At 58.1% G+C, this 17,981-nt stretch overlaps 1 protein-coding gene and 1 long non-coding RNA gene across 4 annotated transcripts in view; both read right to left on the bottom strand.

Moving 5' to 3' along the window:
* Nucleotides 1-1,691: 1,691 nt before the first annotated feature.
* On the bottom strand, nucleotides 1,692-2,889 carry LOC105519118. Its single transcript, XR_001002929.1, has 2 exons — nucleotides 2,787-2,889; nucleotides 1,692-1,938 (listed from the first exon to the last, which is right to left on the bottom strand). It is a non-coding gene; the product is annotated as an uncharacterized LOC105519118 (long non-coding RNA).
* A 1,878-nt stretch (nucleotides 2,890-4,767) lies between these two features.
* PTPN6 (protein tyrosine phosphatase, non-receptor type 6) overlaps nucleotides 4,768-17,981 on the bottom strand; it is a 17,131-nt gene continuing 3,917 nt past the window's right edge. Inside the window, exons 2-17 of one of the 3 annotated variants that reach the window (XM_011952272.1) lie at nucleotides 14,558-14,614; nucleotides 14,347-14,469; nucleotides 13,892-14,086; nucleotides 11,101-11,290; nucleotides 10,829-10,945; nucleotides 10,611-10,724; nucleotides 10,340-10,436; nucleotides 9,846-9,925; nucleotides 9,500-9,649; nucleotides 8,280-8,411; nucleotides 7,992-8,146; nucleotides 6,080-6,147; nucleotides 5,836-5,987; nucleotides 5,647-5,738; nucleotides 5,138-5,277; nucleotides 4,768-4,957 (exon numbers count right to left, since the gene is read on the bottom strand). In XM_011952272.1, coding sequence (XP_011807662.1) covers nucleotides 5,163-5,277; nucleotides 5,647-5,738; nucleotides 5,836-5,987; nucleotides 6,080-6,147; nucleotides 7,992-8,146; nucleotides 8,280-8,411; nucleotides 9,500-9,649; nucleotides 9,846-9,925; nucleotides 10,340-10,436; nucleotides 10,611-10,724; nucleotides 10,829-10,945; nucleotides 11,101-11,290; nucleotides 13,892-14,086; nucleotides 14,347-14,469; nucleotides 14,558-14,614 — 1,837 coding nt within the window. In that variant the 3' untranslated portion in view covers nucleotides 4,768-4,957; nucleotides 5,138-5,162. The remainder of the gene's footprint in view (nucleotides 4,958-5,137; nucleotides 5,278-5,646; nucleotides 5,739-5,835; nucleotides 5,988-6,079; nucleotides 6,148-7,991; nucleotides 8,147-8,279; nucleotides 8,412-9,499; nucleotides 9,650-9,845; nucleotides 9,926-10,339; nucleotides 10,437-10,610; nucleotides 10,725-10,828; nucleotides 10,946-11,100; nucleotides 11,291-13,891; nucleotides 14,087-14,346; nucleotides 14,470-14,557; nucleotides 14,615-17,981) is intronic. The other 2 variants (XM_011952281.1, XM_011952289.1) reach the window with 2 other exon arrangements.

Raw genomic sequence — 17,981 nt, 5'->3', positions numbered from 1 at the left:
AAAAAAAAAAAAAAAAAGGGAAAGGAGATGAGAAATAGCAGTGGCCATGAGAACACGCCACCTCCTTTCATGAATCAGAGATTCCTGGCTGGCAACCCTGTTTGTCTTTTCTCTTGGGAGCAAAGGAGGGTTCAAAACTGAGTGGGGCCTGAAGGTGTCAACTAACATGTGCATTTCTCTTCTCTGCTTCCTGTTCATCTGGCGATCTGGCACCACAGAGGAAGGTAAGTTGTTGCTGCTTCTCTGGGGTCCTGCAGGCCACCTTCTCCCAGTACCTGCCTCCTACCCTACTCCCTTTCCCACCTCCCCGCAGACAAACCCTCAATCGGGGTAGGAGGGTCGTAGCGGGAATGGCCTAGAGTGTTCTGCCTCTCACATTTATGTACCTTAATAATGTCATCATCTGTCTTTTTTTTCTACAGTGACAGCCTCATCAAGGGTAAGAAATGAGCCTAGTCACCAAGAACTCCACCCCCAGAGGAAGTGGATCTGCTTCTCCAGTTTTTGAGGAGCCAGCCAGGGGTCCAGCACAGCCCTACCCCGCCCCAGTATCATGCGATGGTCCCCCACACCAATCCCCTGAACCCCTCTTGGATTAAGGAAGACTGAAGACCAGCCCCTTTTCTGGGGAATTACTTTCCTCCTCCCTGTGTTGACTGGGGCTGTTGGGACATTGTGTGATTTCTCAGTGATTTCCTACAGTGTTGTTCCCTCCCTCAAGGCAGGGAGGAGATAACCACCAACCCAGAACTCTCAATAAATTTTTATTACTTAACCTGAAGTCAAGGCTTCACGCTTCACGTGTTCACGAACTGGATAACGGCCAGCACGCATGCGCAAGTTCACACATGCGCTCCTGAGTCTGTCTTTGTGTCTGCCAGCAGGGGGCGCAAAAAAAAAAATCTGGCTGGGGCAGCTACGGGGAAGCTGGGCCTGGGCTCCAAAACAGGACCCAAACTGGGACGGCTGGCCCTGAGTTCTGGAGGCCCAGCTGTGCTCTTCACCCCACCCTCCATTTCTCCCACACCACCCGTTTTTTTTAAGGCTGGACAGCCATGGCTTTGCTGAGCCAGGTTTAAAATCTGATGACCCCAACAGAGCTGCTTCCTTGGTCGCAGGGTTCCTTGTGGCTGTGGGGAGCCTGCCTGTGCCTGTTGAGGCACTTCTGTGCCCAGAAGCCCAGTGGATTGCGTGGCCTGCTATAGGCCACCCACACTCCATGTCTCAGTCAGCAGGCGTGAGGAGCTGCTAGCTAACACGGCTCCCCGTGTAGAGGTGGGCTTCTCATTCCCACAGCTCTGGGGCCAACAGAACAGGTGCCTGTCTGTTCAGTCCACAGATAAGCTGACAATTATCTTCCCAAGACAGGCCTTCCTGAATCTCAGGCACCAGAGAAACAAAGCCACTGTTTATACCTGAATCTCCCACTACTGCCCATTTCCCATCCCTGCGGGGAGGCAAGGAAGATGTAGAACCCAGACAAAACATGGGGGCAAAGTATGTACAGGAACTGCCAAATGCAGATAGGGCAGCAGGTGGATCTGAACAGAGGGACTGGGTTAATCTGCTTCGATTTTTAAGATGTTTTTCTCTGCTTAGGGTTGAGTATCGAGGGACAAAGCAGACGTCGCAGCCCCAGTCCTGAGTTGCTGGGAGGCTGAGATCAACAATTAGACAAAAGACAGGTCAAGTGACCTGGATCAGTCTTCCTCATGATCCCATTCACACATTATTTATTTCATGTTCCCAAGGCGGGAAGACAATGGAGGTGCCTAGGGAACCAGTGTTTCCAAATCTTGCTGCAGCCGTAAAGGCAGCCATTTTGTCTTCTTCCCATTGTTCCCCTTTGCCTAGTGATTCGTCCCCCATCCAGAGAGGTGAAGGTCAGAGGTTGTTGGTCAGTAGTCCTCCATGGTCTTCAGGGGTCCCTGAAGGTCACTGCCGAAAAACCGACCCGGGGGCCATCTTTACCAGACAGTGTTAGGAGCTTCACAATTAGACCATCCAACACTGTACTGGAAGATGGACCCAGGGCCGGCCAAAAGAGAACTACGGTGCATGCTCACCAGTTCCTACAGGGACCCTGGCCACAGGCCAGGTGAGGTCTCTCGAGAGGGGGCAAGCCAACCCCAAGCTCAAGGTCGACTGTGGGTTCTGGATCCACCAGGTGACAAATCGCACTGGGTGGGAGGAGGGGCTGGGGCCCATTGTGTCCCTTAGTGGCAGCCCATCAACAAGAGCCACCCCTTGTATAGCACTCTCAGCTCAAGACAAGGGGCTTCCGGGGTGCGTGGGAAGTGCGGAGGGGGCTGTAGCCAGCTAAGAGCTGGGGACCTGAGGCGATGGATGTTGCTGACACAGGGACAGGGGCCTCCATCATTACCCGGCAGTATTAGAGACTCCCAACCGCACCCAAACACTGCTGGGTAAGACGAGGGCCCCCACCCAGCCCGCCCACCTTGGGTCCGGCAGCTTCAGGCCCAGGCTCCCTGCGGAAAAGCTGCAGATCCCTGGCTCCCATCCCCCCACCACCTGAGTCCCTGGGGACACTTCCTGGTGAGCCTTGCTACCCGCCACCAGCCACACCCTGGGTCGCTGATTGCTAGGCCCAGGTTGCGGTCCAAGCAGCCCTCCGAAGCCCCTCGACCGTCGGTCCCCTGCCTCTGAGCCACCTTCCCCGACCCCCGCAGCCTGTCCCGACCCGCAATACACACCGATTTACCCACCCTCGTCCCCCCTCTGCAGTCCCTAGCTCAGCCCAGGACCTCTCCCCTGGTGGCCTTTACCTGTCACCGGGCCCGCCTGCCCCCAGAGAGTGGGTGCCGGGGAGACGAAGGGGCTTTAAGGCCCCGTATTCCACGGCCTCGAGCCCGCCCTGGCCTCCGCTCTTCCTCCTTCCTTCTCCGCCTGCCGGGCAGCGCAGGCTCCTTACCTGGGCCCCGCCTGCCACCCTGCGCACAGGTGTGTCCTCCTGCCATAGGCTGCCCCTCGCCGCCTTAACCCCTTCCCTCCCAGCGCCAGCCACGGGCACCTCCTCTAAGGCTTGGCCACTCCTCTGGGCCTCCCACCCTCTCCCAGGGCCCTCTTTTCTCCAACTTGCCCAGTCTCACCCCTGTCTCCAGAGGAACAAAAAGGGGGGGCTGTTCTCGGGTCCCCTCCCCACAGCAGCTGCTGTCCCCAGGACTAGCCCATTCCTCTGTGGCCTCAGACCCTGCCCACAGCAGAGCTGGAAGGCCAGAGAGATCCCTGAGGTCAGCGAGGGGTCAGCTGGGCAGGAGTTGGGCTGTGCCGCCACGCGGTGCCCAGCCCGTGCTGGGATCCCCTGAGGGAAAGGGGAGGGAGAAGGCCCCGCCAGGCCTGTGAAGGGCAGATGGGTCCCAGCAAGGTGCCCCTAGTGTGGAGTTACCCGCCGCTACCCAGAGACCCCAGCTGGCCCGGAGCCTCAGCCCTGCCCCTCGATTGAGGCCCGCAGAGGGAATGATCGCGCTCCACTCTCCGGACCGAGCTGCTCCTGGACCCACCTCACAGCACAGCCCTCAGTGGAGTCCAAGTCCCACCCCAAGGGCAGGTAGCCCAAGGGCGGTTAGAGGAGGTGGGACTTGCCTTTGTGCAGCTCCGGCTGGGATAGAAAGGGCGTTGCTGGGAGAGGGGACCTGAGCCGGACAGGTGATTGCCCCACCCATGCCTGGAGGGCCACAGCCCCAGGGAGCTATTGTGTTGCTCAGTCCCTCTGTTCTCTCTCCGGGTCTTTGTTTGCTTCCTTCTTAATACCCGCCAGCAATGATTTGATGCTTGTGATCGGGTTGTGAATCTGTCTCCCTGACCAGCCTAAGTTCCAGGAGGTCGGGGGACTGCGAAAGCCTGTGGTGCCGGGGCCTCTGTAAGAAGGATTTGCTGAGTAATGCACGCCCAGCCTCTGGGCTTTGGAACCTGTGTCGTCTCAGCCTTTCCAGGAGTGGGCGCCAGCCCTTCCTGAGGGATGACTCCCACCGGCTTTCCTCCCCAGGAGACCAGTGTTTCAAATAAAGAAGAAACGCCAATCCTGACATGGGGGAAGGAAGAGGGGACCAAAAAACAAAGCAATCTTCAAGCCAGCCAGCTCTTCAAACTCTGCCCAAAAGGATAAGGGCGGCAGCAGCCTGGGTGCACTGAGGAGCCGGTCCCTGTTCCCGCCACACAGCAGGGCTGGCCTCGGGTCTGCGCTTCCGGCTGTTAACTACTCTTCTTAGTTCAGATCTGGAAGTCGGCATCAGGAGAGTGTGATCGGACCCCGGTGAGGGTGGCCCCAGCTGCAACTCCAGGGTAAGGAGTGCGGACTCTGGGGTCAGACGGCCTGCGTTCAGATCCCAGCTTCACTGTTCCATACATAACCCTGGGGCCTTGGGCAAGTGACCCAAGTTACTTAGTCTTTCTGTGCCTCAGTTTCCTCCACTGTAAAAGGAGAATGAGAAAAGTGCCTAGACTGAACTATCGTGTGTAGTCTTTTAGTGCCTGGGCACATGGCGAGCTTGTGGTGAGTCACTGTGCCCGTCTTATCATCGGCCGTCATCTCGGTGCTTTTCATAATCACCTTGTTATGATTGCCCTCCATTTTAAAGAAGGAGACTGGGGAGCTTCGCCCCACGGTCACCCTCCCACGTGTGAGGCGGAGCCGCGACCCACGTCCGTCTGACGGAAGGCGGAGCTTTCACGCGAAGGCACACACGGTTACCCATCCTGCCCTCCGGCCGCCCACTCACTGGGCAAGCAAAGTGTTCAGAGGCGACACACAGTGATCCCAGGGCTTTATTTACAAGAGGAGAAGGGTTGGCCCTGCCTGGGGCCTGGCTGGGCTATATACAGGGTCAGGGAGAGGTGGGGGGATGCAGCCATTTAAATTACAATAGAATGGGGGGCTCCTAGGTTCAGGTTGTGAGTCTGTCCACCTTGGAAGGCTTCCGCAGGTTCAGGGCTGAGGCTGCCGAGAGAAGGGAGTGAGGGAGTGAGAGGGTGGCTGGAACCTGGAGGGGGAATAAGAAGGTCTGGGGCAGCTGGGAAGCACAGAGTGAGGTTACGGCCACCCCATCCACCCAGGGAAGGCAGTGGAGCCAAGGACACGGGGCAGGGCCGGGAGGACACCCAGGCAGAAGAGCTGCACCATGGCCACCTGAGGACAGCGCCGCTCACTTCCTCTTGAGGGAACCCTTGCTCTTCTCCTTGTCTGCTGACCGCTGCTTCTTCACTTTCTCCTCCCTCTTGTTCTTACTGTGCAGGTTCTCATACACATCCTCCTTGTGTCTGCAGCGGGGTGCAGGGGGGCAAGTACAGGTAGTGGGTGCAGCTCAGGAGACAGGGCGGGGGACTCGGCACTGGCAGCCCCCTCTGGCCACCCCATCTCACAGGCGACCCAGCCACTGTCCCCGCACTAGACTCCAAGCTTCCAGAGGACGGAAGCTACATCTCATACAGGAGTGCACGGCTGGTACCTAGCAGAGGCCCACACGTGGTGGGCACTCGGGAAATGCTTATGAATAGAAGGGGTGAGACCCAAGCCTGAACTTGAAGCCAGGCCCCCCCAGCTGCGACACTTGTCCTCTCCAGAAAGTGAGGATCGGGTTGGGCAGGACAAAGGGGTGATGCCGGGCGGTGGCAGTCAGGGCCACTCACTTGGACGAGGTGCGGGAGGCCTTGGCATGGGCGTTCTTCATGGCTGGGGGGTAGGTGATGTTCCCATACTCCGACTCCTGGCCCTTCTGCGACTATGGGCAGAGGGACGGTGGGAAGGTGGTGATCCCAGCAGGGCCAGGTGGCACCCGTCCCGCACTGCAGCGCCCCCAGGCCCTGCTCTGTACGCACCTGTAGGACCTCCAGCTTCTTCTTGGTGGTTTCAATGAACTGGGCGATGGCCACGTAGATGAACTTGTACTGCGCCTCTGTCTGCACCATGCCCGAGCGCTGCGCCCGCACCATCTGGATGGTCTTCTGGATGTCAATGTCACAGTCCAGGCCTGGGTGGGGGGCAGTCAAACCTCAGGTCTAGGCATAGGCAGACACCTAGGGGCTGCTCACCCCCACCCCCAAGCCCCCAGGTGCCCCTCACCCTTGGTGGAGATGTTCTCCATGAGCATGTCGATGACAATGATGGTGCCCGTGCGGCCAATGCCGGCGCTGGGGAAAGACGGGGGTACCGTCAGAGGCCAGTCAAGCCCTCCCGGGAAGGGGGGTACCCAGTGCTCAGCTCCAGCCCCAGGCACCACAGGAGCAGCCTGAGCCTCCAGTGATGGGAGGGAATGTGCCCAGGGTCACCGGGCAAGTGACGACGGAGGTTTGCCCAGCTCTGCATGGGCACGCTCCACTTCTGGCTCTGTGGTGCTGACGCCGACTGCCCGGCTGCCACCGTCCTTCCCTCCTCCACTCCTCACGCTGACTCCTCACTCCTGGTGAGTGGCTGCCCCCACCCCGGAAGACCTGGGACCCCCAAATCCCACCACTATCCTGTCGGCTCCCAGGTACCCTGAGCCCTCCCCGCCTCTCCCTGCAGGAGTTCTGGAGCATCTCTCAGCGCGGTTCACTTCCCTTTTTTCTTCAAACCCTGACATCAGGAAAAGGACAGCCCTGAGGCAGCAGGGTGCAGGCGCACCGGGGCAGGTCACTCCGAGGAGCAGTGCAGTAGGAAGTTTCTCTCCTTTCCCACCCCTGGGCAAACAGACGCCAGGGAGACCCCAGGCCCACCCTCGGCTGTGTCCATCAGGCTGATGCCCTGAGTCGCACTGTCTAATTTCAAACCCAGATTGTCAAAAATAACCCCCCACACCCACTTCCTTCCTGTAATGTCTAAATAAAGGCCACGGGGCTTCCAAGAAGTGTGTGATGTGTGTGTGGCGGGTGAGCAGGAGGGTAGCTCTCGGGGATGGGCCTGTCTCTGAGAGAGCAGAGGACAGAGCTGGGTCCCCGAGACAGCCCGTCGGGGGCACCTCTAGATTCAGCCGACTTGTCCCAGGACAAACAGCTGCTGTGAAGAGGAGGAAGCCAGAGGCTGTCGCAGGCCTGGGGTCCACGGCGGGAATGGGAAGGGACCAGAGCAAGGCGGGTTCCCATTTCCCCCATTCTCTGCCTGACGTGAGTTACTAAGCCAGTAACAGCGCCCCGTGTTTGAGAGCTGACGGAATTCCAGCCGCAACGACAGGGTCTCACTGAGTTCTCACTACAACCCTGAGGTCCTGATTTTACAGAGGAGGAAGCTGAGGGTTAGAAAAGTTAAGTAATTTGTCCAAGATCACGCAGCTGGTAAGCGGAGGGGCCCTGCACCCGCTGCCTCTCATCTGCCCAGGCCAGGCCGGCTCAGTGGGCTCATCTGTGGGACCCCTGCTCCTCCTTGTGGCCCCCACCTCTGCACCTTACCAGGGTCTCCTGATCACAAACATGAAGGTAGATAGAGGAGCTATGTGCACCCCCAAAAAGGCATCGCCCATCCCCACACAGCCCTGGGGGCCAGGATAGGGCACCGTCTGGGGAAGCTGGGAGAGTGGGCGGAGTCAGGAAGAAGCCAAAGCCCTGGGGCTACAATGGGAAAAGAGGAGGAATGGGGAGCACATGCCCCATGGATGTTCCTGGGAGGCAAGAAGAAACCAACGGAGTGAGACCTGGAGAGAAAGCGGAGCAGCCAGGACCCAGGCCTACTGTGGGTACCTGCCCGGCCTTGCCCTGCCTAGCTTGGGCCTGGCCAGCAACTGGGTCCCAGGTCCCTCCTCTGTATTTGGCAGGCTTGGGCGAGATGGCACATCTGGGGAGGGCTCTGAGGAAGACACCCGCAGGCAGAGGACCAAAGTGGGGCTGGTTCCAGCCACGTTCCACCCAGAGGTCTGGAGCCACGAGGGGACCCAGAAGAAGCCGGGAGTGAGCGGAAGGCACTAATCGTGTGAGCTAACATGTATGTTGCTTATAACGCTCATGGCACTTAGCAGTATTTACTTCTCAGCGGTCACTACTACCATCAGGATTCTCGTCCTCACCTGCAGTGTACAATGATGGGCCCTGCATGGGGCAGACTTTCCTGCCGCTGGTTGATCTGGTCCAGGAAGCTGAGGACACCCCCAGGCTCACTGGGGACCCCATGGTCGGGCCAGCTCAGGTACTGGTAATGCCAGATCTCCCGAATCAGGTCCCCCTGAGCCGAGGACACAGGGTCAGTGCCCCCTGCTCCCTCGGAACACCCCACCTGCCTCGCCCTACCCAACCAGAGAGGAGAACAAGTCCAGGGAGGGACTCCCGGAGCGGGGCAGGGAGTGCGGGCCACTCACGTTGTCCAGTGGGGAGACCTGTAAGGTGCGGAGTTTGTATTCGGTCGTGTCATGCTCCCCGCAGTTGGTCACAGAGTAGGGCCCATAAACGCGCTGAGTGCCCACCTCGGGCCAGTATGGGACACATTTGTTCTGGAAAGGGAGGGTCGGGTGGGGATGAGGCACACACAGGGCGCTGTGGCCCATCCCAGGTCCGGCTCTAGGTTTTGAGTGCCTGGCACCGGCCCAAACGTTTGTTGGATGGACGGATGAGCTGGCAGAGAGGCAGGAGACCTGGGCTCTCGTCTCAGATCAGCCACCAACAGGTGGTGCGACCTGGCCAGCCGCTTTACCGGCACATCCATTTGTCATTCAACAAACATTGCCGGGGCAGGCATTGTCCCTGAAGCCGTGCAAACCAGGCTGCAGTCACAGACACAACTAACACCCAGTCTGTGCCCCTGTGCCTGGAGGAGCTCACAGAGACAAGTGACCGGGGCAGACACCGCGCTGAGGAGCGTGGCTGAGAAGGAGGAAACTCGCCCTCTAGGTCCTGGAGAAAACAAGACCTGAATTCACAGAGAAGGCAGCGCTTCAGCTGTGTCTTCAAAAACGAGGCATCTGCCAGGCAGAGACAGTGTGGAGAGAGAGTCATTTCCTAGCAGAAAATGAGCTTGTGCAAAGAAAGGCTGGGAACCTGAAAGAGCCGCGGCTGCTGGGAGCAGTGAGCCTTCAAGAGAAGCGTGGGAGTCAGAGGGAAACCACCAGGCCTTGAATGCCAGGCCTTCGAGTGTGACTTTATCCCAGAGGTGACCAGGAGCCATGGAAGAGATTTCAGAGAGGAAGGAAACTGACCCAGTTTGTCACAGATGGCATCACTTCAATGGCAGCACAGAGGGTGCTGTGTAGGGGGAGCCTGCAGAGTAAGGGGCAGACTCCGGAGACATCTATGGGGCAGGGAGGACAGGAGGGGCCTGGATGCAGACAGGTGGGGAAGGTGTAGGAGGAAGGAGGACAGCCTAAAACCCGTGTCTGGAGCTCAGAAGAGCTCAGGGATGCATGCAGGGATCTGGGGGTTGCATTGTGTAGTCGAGACTTTGTCACTAGCCCTCAGTTTCCCAACAAGGGCTGGACCCTCACCCCCAAGATCCCTTTCTGCCCTGGCATCTGACGGTTCTTTGACTTAAGGGTATGACCACAAGGACGGGGCACAGATGTGGGGATGGGGCGGGGTGCCCTACCCGGCCTTTCTCCACCTCTCGGGTGGTCATGACGATGACGCGGGTGTTCTCCTGCCACGCCATCTGCCAGAAGTCATTGACCGTGGCCTCGAGACAGCCCTGGCTGGCAATGTAGGTCTTAGTGTTCTCATCAGGGCCTAGCAGCTGGTTCTGGACACAAGCGTGGAGAGACGCACCCCAAAACAGTGAGCCCCTCAGCCCAGCACAGGGCCTGAACCACTGCTCCCCTCACCCATGCAAGAAGCCAGCTTCGGCTTTGCCCAGGTGTCTCTGGATCTAGGGTCCCCCACCAGACAGGGAATTCCCAGGGCCCAGCCTCTCCTCCCACATGACCCACACCACTGACCTTGACGTAGTTGGCATTGATGTAGTCGGACCCAGGGATGTTACTGTCACGTCCCTGCAGGATCACCCGGCTGTGGTCAACTGGGAGTGGGTGGAGAGGAGGCGAGATGGCGTGGGTCAGCCAGGGACTCACCACACCCGCGTCAGACCCTCCTGAGCTAACAGGCCGTTCTGGTCTCAGAAGCCATGAGGCTTGCGGGGGACTGTGGGCAGCAGGGGTGGGGGACCATCTGTATGGAGGGAGTGAGGGATTCACAAGAAGGAGGTTGGGAGCAAGGGGCAGGCTGCCTGCTGGTGGTGGGGAGGCACTTCTGGGAGGAGTAGAGGCCTTTGGGAGAAGGGGTGTGGGGAGATGGCCCCTCCTGGAGTAGAGGGTGGAGACCTGTGAGATAGGGGCGGCGGCTGGGGCAGGGGCGGTCTCCTGGGTGAATGGGGCAGGGGCGGCGGCTGGGGCGGGGCAGTCTCCTGGGTGAAGGGGGCAGGCTGGGTGCTCACAGGGCAGAATGTTCTTGTAGCGGTTCTTGCCCTTGTTCTCTGGCCGCTGCCCTTCCAGACGCTGGTGCAAGTTCTTCACCTCCTGCTTCTGCAAACTCTGAGATGTGGGTGAGGAAATGAGCATCACCTCCCAGAGACAGCATCCATCGGGAGAGCTCACGTGGGACGGGTCAGGAGAGAGGTGGGCAAGGGGAGGAAGGTGTCCGCCTGGGGCCCCACACTGCCGCCACCGCCTCAGCTGCCCCAGCCCTGCCGGTTCCCCACCGTGCACCTCAAACTCCTCCCAGAAGCCAGCCTTGGCTGTATCCTCGGACTCCTTCTTCTTGTTCAGTTCCAAGACTCGGTTCTCAATGTCAGCCGCATTCACCCTCGTGGCGTAGTACGGCTGGGGTAGGGGAGAGCGAGAAGTCAGCAACTCAGAGGTCTCAGAAGCTCACGCCTGGGGGACAGCTCAGGGGAAGGGAGGAAGCAGCGGAGCCCCCGCCTGACCTGCCGCAGGTAGACAAAGGCACCTGAGGCCTCCTCAATCCCCGTCTTCTTGAAGTGCTCCACCAGGTCCGTGAGGCTGTCGAAGGTTTCTGAACCACCCACTGTGTAGCGTCCACCCTGGGGGGAGCCAAATAAGGCCACTCACAGGGCTCCAGTCTCCCTCCCTGGGCCCCAGCCTTGAATTCAAGCCCAGGCAGACCCTCCCCGCCGCCCACACTGCGGTCACAGACAGGAGCCTCAGCAGAGGCTCCCCCACCACCCGGCTGCCTTACCTCACACATGACCTTGATGTGGGTGACCCTGAGCGGGGAGCCTGGGCCAGCCTTGGGCTGGTCACTGAGCACAGATAGCACAAAATCTCCGGGCTGGCTGAGGCTCTCACGCACAAGAAACGTCCAGGGCTCGCCCTTGGCCTGCAGCAGCGTCTCTGCCTGCCCTCCAGACATGTGGCCATGGTACCACCTACAGAAGGCAGCGTCAGGGAAGGTGAGACCCAGGCCACAGGGGAAGGCGCTGAGCAGAGATATTCACAGAGAGGGGCAGGAAATCGAGCACCTACTGTGTGCCAGGCACTGGGCTAGATGCTTCCAAATCCACCAGCATGTTGATGCCTCTCACAAACATGCTGAGGGCTGGGTATGATATCACCCCCCACTTTACAGATGAGGAAACTGATGCTGAGCTGTTCCTCACTAGCCTAGGGCCCCTGATGGACTCCAAGGCAAGCCTCCAGAGCTCTGCTGCCCAGGCTGGAGTGCAGTGGCACGGTTATGGCTCTCTGCAGCCTTGACCTCCCAGGCTCAAGCTATCCTAGCCTCCAGAATTCTGACCAGGCTTTGAACCCAGAGACCACCTCGGAAAGGCAGAAAGCCTGGCAATATTCAAAATATTTGGGAGAGAGAAACTAAGGAAGAGTGTCCATGAAGGATCAGGCTGTGCCCCGGCAGAGACCAGAGGCAAAGAGAAACACAGACCAAGGCCACACCACAGGGAGTGGCGGGAGATGGACAGAGAGACACAAGTCACAAGGGAGGCCAATGGGGTGCGCTCCCCCAGGGAGGCAGGGAGGACAGCCCCACTGGGGAAAGAGTGGTGTAGGGGGCTCTGCGGTGCCCTGGATGATGTCACTGAAGGGGAGCCCAGGGTTCAAAAGGGTTCAAAGGCATTCAAAGGGGCTGTCGGGGCAGAAAGCAGAACTAAGCCCTTTCCCCAAAGCACACCCCTTTCCCAGGAGGAAACTGTAGCCCCACAATGCCCTGCCCCACAGGAAACCACGTGATGGAAAAAACACAAAACTCCTTCTGGGGAGAGAGTGAGAAGTGGGGTTGTGAGGTTTCCTCAGCCCAGGGACGAGGGGAGGGCGGGCAAATTTTCCAACCGCAGGGATGGGGGGGAAGGAGGGTAGGACCAGTCTGTCCCAACCCATCTCACCCCTGCCCAGAGATGACTCCAGCCGAGAGACCCCCCAGAGCCTCCATACCCCATTAGGCCACTTCAGCCCACCACCTGGGGACAGGCTAGGACCCCAGGCAGCAGGGAGGGGGCTGAGCCCCTTCCCTTGGGCCCCAGGATGAGGAAGTCTCCATGCAAATGTCAGGCTGACCACAGGAAGCGCAGAGCCACCGAGGGACAGATGCAAATTCCCGCAGAGAAGGAGGCGCCACAGACAAGGCAGGGGACACAGCAGAACCGGGGGAAAGAGTCTCTCACGCACTCCCAGGTTCAGGGGTGACACTGGTTCCTGGGATGGGTCACCCAAAAGGGCCTTCAGTGTGGCTTCCCTGGTCTTAACCTCCTGCCCCAGCACTGCCCTCCCTTCCTTCTCTCTCTTCTCTTTGAACCCAGGCCTCAGCCTCCTCTGCAGGGGCCTCCTGGGGCCCTGCTCCTCTCTTCCAACTCTAGGCACTGGTCAGCTCGTCCTCCTCCTCCTAGCTTGAGGCAAGGAGAAACAGAGGACATGAGCTTTAGAGGGTCTCACCGGCAAAAGCCCCCTGAGTGTTGTGGTGGGAAGAGGAAGGGCAGGGGGCAGACAGAGCCAGCCATGTGAGGCCCACAGAGGAGCAAGGCCTTGAAGGAGGCAGATCAAGGAAAGGAGGCCTCCCAGGTGGGCCGCAGGGCCGTACCGCGACCGAATCCAGCTCTAAGTTTCAATCTGTGACTTGACCAAAAATATTGATGCAGTTTGGAGGCCCGAATCTCAGAAAGGCTGCAAGCTGGCAGAAGCAAGTTTCCCAATCATTTCAACAACCGATCCGCAAATGCAGGGCAAGGGCAAGTCGGCTTGGCCCAGGGGTCCGTGTGAAACCCCCTAGCGTTATTCCGCTGCCCTTTAAGAGGATCTGGCATTGAGAGGCGGCTGCTGAAAGGAGCCGTGGTGTCCCGAGGAGTGTTCAGAGCCCCCCAGCCCCCCATCCCTGCCTTTGGAAGACCACAGGAGTCGAGGAGGGCACAGGAAGGAAAGGCCTGGAGTATTCTTCTGTGCGGGGGACAGTGCGAGACCCTTTCCCCAGGCGAACACTTCCCATCCTGCTTTCAGTGATCTCTGTATTTGACCCCACAGGACAGACCCATCCCCACTGGGCGGCTGGGACAAGGTATCAAGTGTCCTGGCGACCGTTCATCCCCATCCTCATCCCCAGTGTCAGCTCCTCACTGCCCTAACATGTGCTGGGGGTGAGGGGCAGACGGAGGAAGGCAGGCTTGCTTCCAGAGGAAGAAGAGCTTTCTAACAACAGAGCTGGCCGGCACGATATGCTGGCCACCAGCAGTGGCCTCCCTGTCTCTAGTGGGACCTGGGCTGCAAGGCGGCCAGGGCCCCTGGTGTAGGGCAAGGCAGCTTTCTCTGGCTTCCTCGGGGTGGAAAGGGTGGTAGGTTAGGCTCTGGGACACCATGCCACAGGACAGCATGGAGGAGGGACACTGAGAGCCCCAGCCGGTGCAGGGAGGGGAGGGGATGGAGGGCAGGCAGGGCCGGCCGGGTGCCAGGCTCCCTGTCTCCCTGGCCGCTCAGGGCGGGAGCCGACTCACCCCTGCTTGCGAGTGGCGGGGGTACAGAGGCCTCACCTCTCACTGGTGGGGTCGGAGCAGTTCAGCGGGTACTTGAGGTGGATGATGGTACCGTCGCGGTCCTGCAGGACGCCCTGCTGCTGAGTGTAGTACTCCACCAGCTCTGTCAGCGTCGCGAACTTCTCCCCTCCATACAGGTCGTAGAAGTCCCCTGAGTTCTGGATCCGAATATGGGTCACCTGATCCCCCACCCTGCAGGGCACCAGGCGGTGAGGCCAGTCGGTGCAGGAGTAAGGCAGGAGGGCAGGGATCGGCTGAGGTCCTGGGTGGGGGCACACATGGGCATGGGTGGGCACAGACAGGGATGGGGAGGGCAGGGGTGGGGGGCGAGGGCACAGACGGGGCGTGGGGGTCGGGGAGTCAGCACTGCCGTGGGGAACCAGGGATGAGTGGTTCAGGGCCTGGACGACACGAGATAGTGGCAAAAACGCCGGGGGTGGGGGGCCACCTACCTGACAGAGAGCGAGAAGTCACCCTGGTTCTTGCGACTGGGCCGAGCCAGGAAGCTACCATGGACACCTCGGCCCTTGAGCAGGGTCTCTGCATCCAGCCCACTGAGGTCTCGGTGAAACCACCTGGGCGGCCCAGGCAGGGCAGTGAGGAGGGGTCCCGTGGGCACCAGGCACCCTTGCCTCCTGTCTACCGTGGGTGGCAGGCCCTTACCTCACCATCCTGGGGGCTTCCGGAGAGGAAGGGGGCGCAGGGAATGAGGAGGTGCAGCTAGTCTGGGCAGGCGGAGAACTCAGGGACTAAGCCTCAAATGCAGCTCCCAGTGCCAGGCCACTTCACCACCCCCGGTGGTCCCAGTTCTGGGGCTGCCACTCCACTGGCCTGGGGCAGCCGGCAGGGCGGGGACAGGAAGAGGCGCGGCCGACCCCTTGGGGGAACTCACTTGCACTTCTCGTTTTAGAGCAGAGCAAGGGAAGAGAAGCAGAGCACGGTGGCACTGGGGGTGGGGATGGGGCCCACTTCCCACACGTCTGCAATCAAAGGCTCAGGAGCATGGCATTGCACATAAGTGACAACACATGCGGTAAGGACACACGTGTGCATTGCACACTCCAGGCCCAGATCATACTTCATGCATGTGAACCGAGACGGTCACACGGCATCTCTTCCTCCTCCACCAGCTGCTTTTACACAGCCCTCCCTGGCCCACGCTAATGACAATGATGGCGGTGACAGCTGTCATCGAGTGAGTCCTGCTGGATGCCGGGTGCTGTGCTATAATGGCATTCACATGCCTCGTCTGATTGATTTCTCACCACAGCCCTATGAAACAGGGGCTATCTTTATCATCTCACAGACAAGGAACCTGAGGCTCAGGAAGGGTAAGGCATTGCCTGAGTCCCTCAGTGAGTCAGCTGCAGTGCCAGGATTCAAACCCAGACAGGCCGGTTCCAAAGCCAATGCTTTGAACTCCTATACACCAGCCCTCAGGGCTTCCAAGAACAGAGATTAAGAGCCTCCTTGTGCAAAGGGGCTGCCATGGGAGCGGGAGACTGATAGTTAAGACCTTGCCAATGCTTGCAAGAGAGAAGGGTGCACTTCTCTAACCAACATATGCGGTTTGTCCATGCCACTGTGGCAGAGGATAGACAGCATGACCCTGAGCAGCCCTGTCAAACTTGGGTCCTTTCTGATTCTTGTCCCTAGGCCTCTGCCCCGCCCCAGGACTCCCACCAGGGGGCCTATCTCCCGGGGGGCTGATTTTCTCAGGGCTGGTTGATCTCACAGGCCCTAAACACTAAGATATATGATGCTCCCTGCCTATAATTCCACATGCAAATGCCAACACCACCAAACCAAAACGAGGAAAAGCAGCTCGACAGGGGGTACATAAGAAACACATATTGGTGGCTTCCCCTAGGGAGGGAAACTGGGTGGCTGGAGGACAGGGCTGGGGGGACACTTGTTTCTCTGCATACCTTTTTGAATGTCATATGATGGGCATGCATTACCTTTATAAAAATAAATATGCTAACTGGGAACAATTTCTGGGAAACTTTTAGGGTGCAGGGAAGGCTCTTTGTCTCTACCTGGATGCTTTTTGCGTGGCTGTGTATAAACGTGAAGTCGGCCGGGCGCAGTGGCTTACGCCTGTAATCCCAACGCTTTGGGAGGCCGAGGCTGGCGGATCATGAGGTCAGGAGATCGAGACCATCCTGGCCAACATGGCGAAACCCCCTCTCTACTAAAAATACAAAAAAATTAGCTGGACGTGGTGGTGGGCGCCTGTAATCCCAGCTACTCGGGAGGCTGAGACAGGAGAATCACTTGAACCCAGGAAACGGAGGTTGCAGTGAGCCGAGATCACAGCACTGCACTCCAGCCTGGTGACAGAGTAAGTCTCTATCTCAAAAAAAAAAAAAAAAAAAAGGTGAGGTCAGGTTGTTGTGTACTTAAGTTTATGAACATTATGCATGGTTTGCTTCAGTTAAAATAAGAAAAAAATAAAGTTTTAAGCCCAACAAGTCTAATTTTCCCATGATAACTACTTTATCATTTTTGGAAACATCAAACATCAATGTTTTCTCCCAAAAAAGGCTTTTCCACTTTTCCTTCTTCCTTTATGTTCTATTTGTTTCTGGTTTTCTTCTCTCACTGGTGCCCTGGGGAATCTGCCCGGTGGGCTTATTGCATGGTCCAGCTTTGACTACCCCTTCAGCCTGGACACCACGCTGGAGCCCCAGAACTCCACGGAACCCCCATGCCCAACGCCAAGGAGCAAGAACACAGCAAAGCTGGCTGCAGTGCGGGACACCCGCTGGTGCTCTCGCTCCTCTCAGTGTTCAGAGTCCAGTGCGACACCTGGCACTGAGCAAGTGTCTAACAAACAAACTTGTGAGTCCATAGGCACATACCTGGCCACAAGCACAGCTTCCTGGTCCTACACACACAGCCTGCTTGTCACACACAGGCAAGGATGCACACGCAGCCACGGCACATGCACCTCATCATGCACCTACACACATACCTGGCGCGGTGCACATCCCCATGCATGGAACGTAATTCTGACCACACACAAAGTTTCAGGTCCGTGCTCAGCACCAAACGCCCACTGCACCCTGGCCCCAATACACTGTCCTTCCAGGGCTTAAACCCACTTGGTGGAAAGGAACTAACTAGGTACGCAGAAGAAACTAACTAGGCACCTCTTCCTGAACCATGGAAGAGGCAGGAATTTCTCTGAAGGGTGTCAAGCCAAGATGCAGAACTCAGACAAGAGGTACAGTTTCTGCTATCCTTTGGCAGGAAAATGAAAAACTACCTCCCTTCCCTTGGTGTGGTGTGGGATTTGCAGATCACTTTCACATACATGATCTCATGTATGTGAAGCCCTGTGATGTAGAAATAATCTTCCCCGTTTTCTTATGGGAGGAAACAAGCTCAGGGAGACTACGAATTACAAAAGTAAGTGCCTGATAATTCAGAAGAAAAAAATATTTCCTTGGAAGCAGGCAGATACAAGTAGAAATCAAAAGTGGCTCACGCCTGTAATCCCAGCACTTCGTGGGGGTGAGGCTAGTGGATTGCTTGACCCTGAGTTTGAGACCAGCCTGGGAAACCTGGAGAAACCCTGTCTCTACAAAAAATACAGGTGTGGTGGCACACCCCTGTAGCCCCAGGTACTTGAGAGACTGAGATGGGAGGATCGCTTGAGCCTGGGGTGGTCGAGGCTGCAGTGAGCCATGGTTATGCTGCTGTAATCCAGCCTGGGTGACAGAGTGAGACCCTGTCTCAAAAAATAAAAATAAAAATACAGCTGGACGCAGTGACTCACACCTGTAATCCCAGCACTTTGGGAGGCCGAGGTGGGAGGATCACTTGAGGTCAGGAGTTCAACACCAGCTGGGCAACACAGTGAAACCCCGTCTCTACTAAAAGTACAAAAATTAGCCAGGCGCGGTGGCAGGCGTCTTTAACCCTAGCTACTTGGGAGGCTGAGGCAGGAGAACCGCTGGAACCCGGGAGGCGGAGCTTGCAGTGCGCCCTATTGTGCGGCTGCACTCCAGCCTGGGTGACAGAGCAAGACTCCATCTCAAAATAAATAAATATAAATAAAATAATTTTTTTTTTTTTGAGA

The sequence above is a fragment of the Colobus angolensis genome, unplaced genomic scaffold, assembly GCF_000951035.1.
Source record: "Colobus angolensis palliatus isolate OR3802 unplaced genomic scaffold, Cang.pa_1.0 Scaffold11, whole genome shotgun sequence".
NCBI classification, from domain to species: Eukaryota; Metazoa; Chordata; class Mammalia; order Primates; family Cercopithecidae; genus Colobus; species Colobus angolensis.
This window is presented reverse-complemented; position numbering and strand designations above follow the sequence as displayed.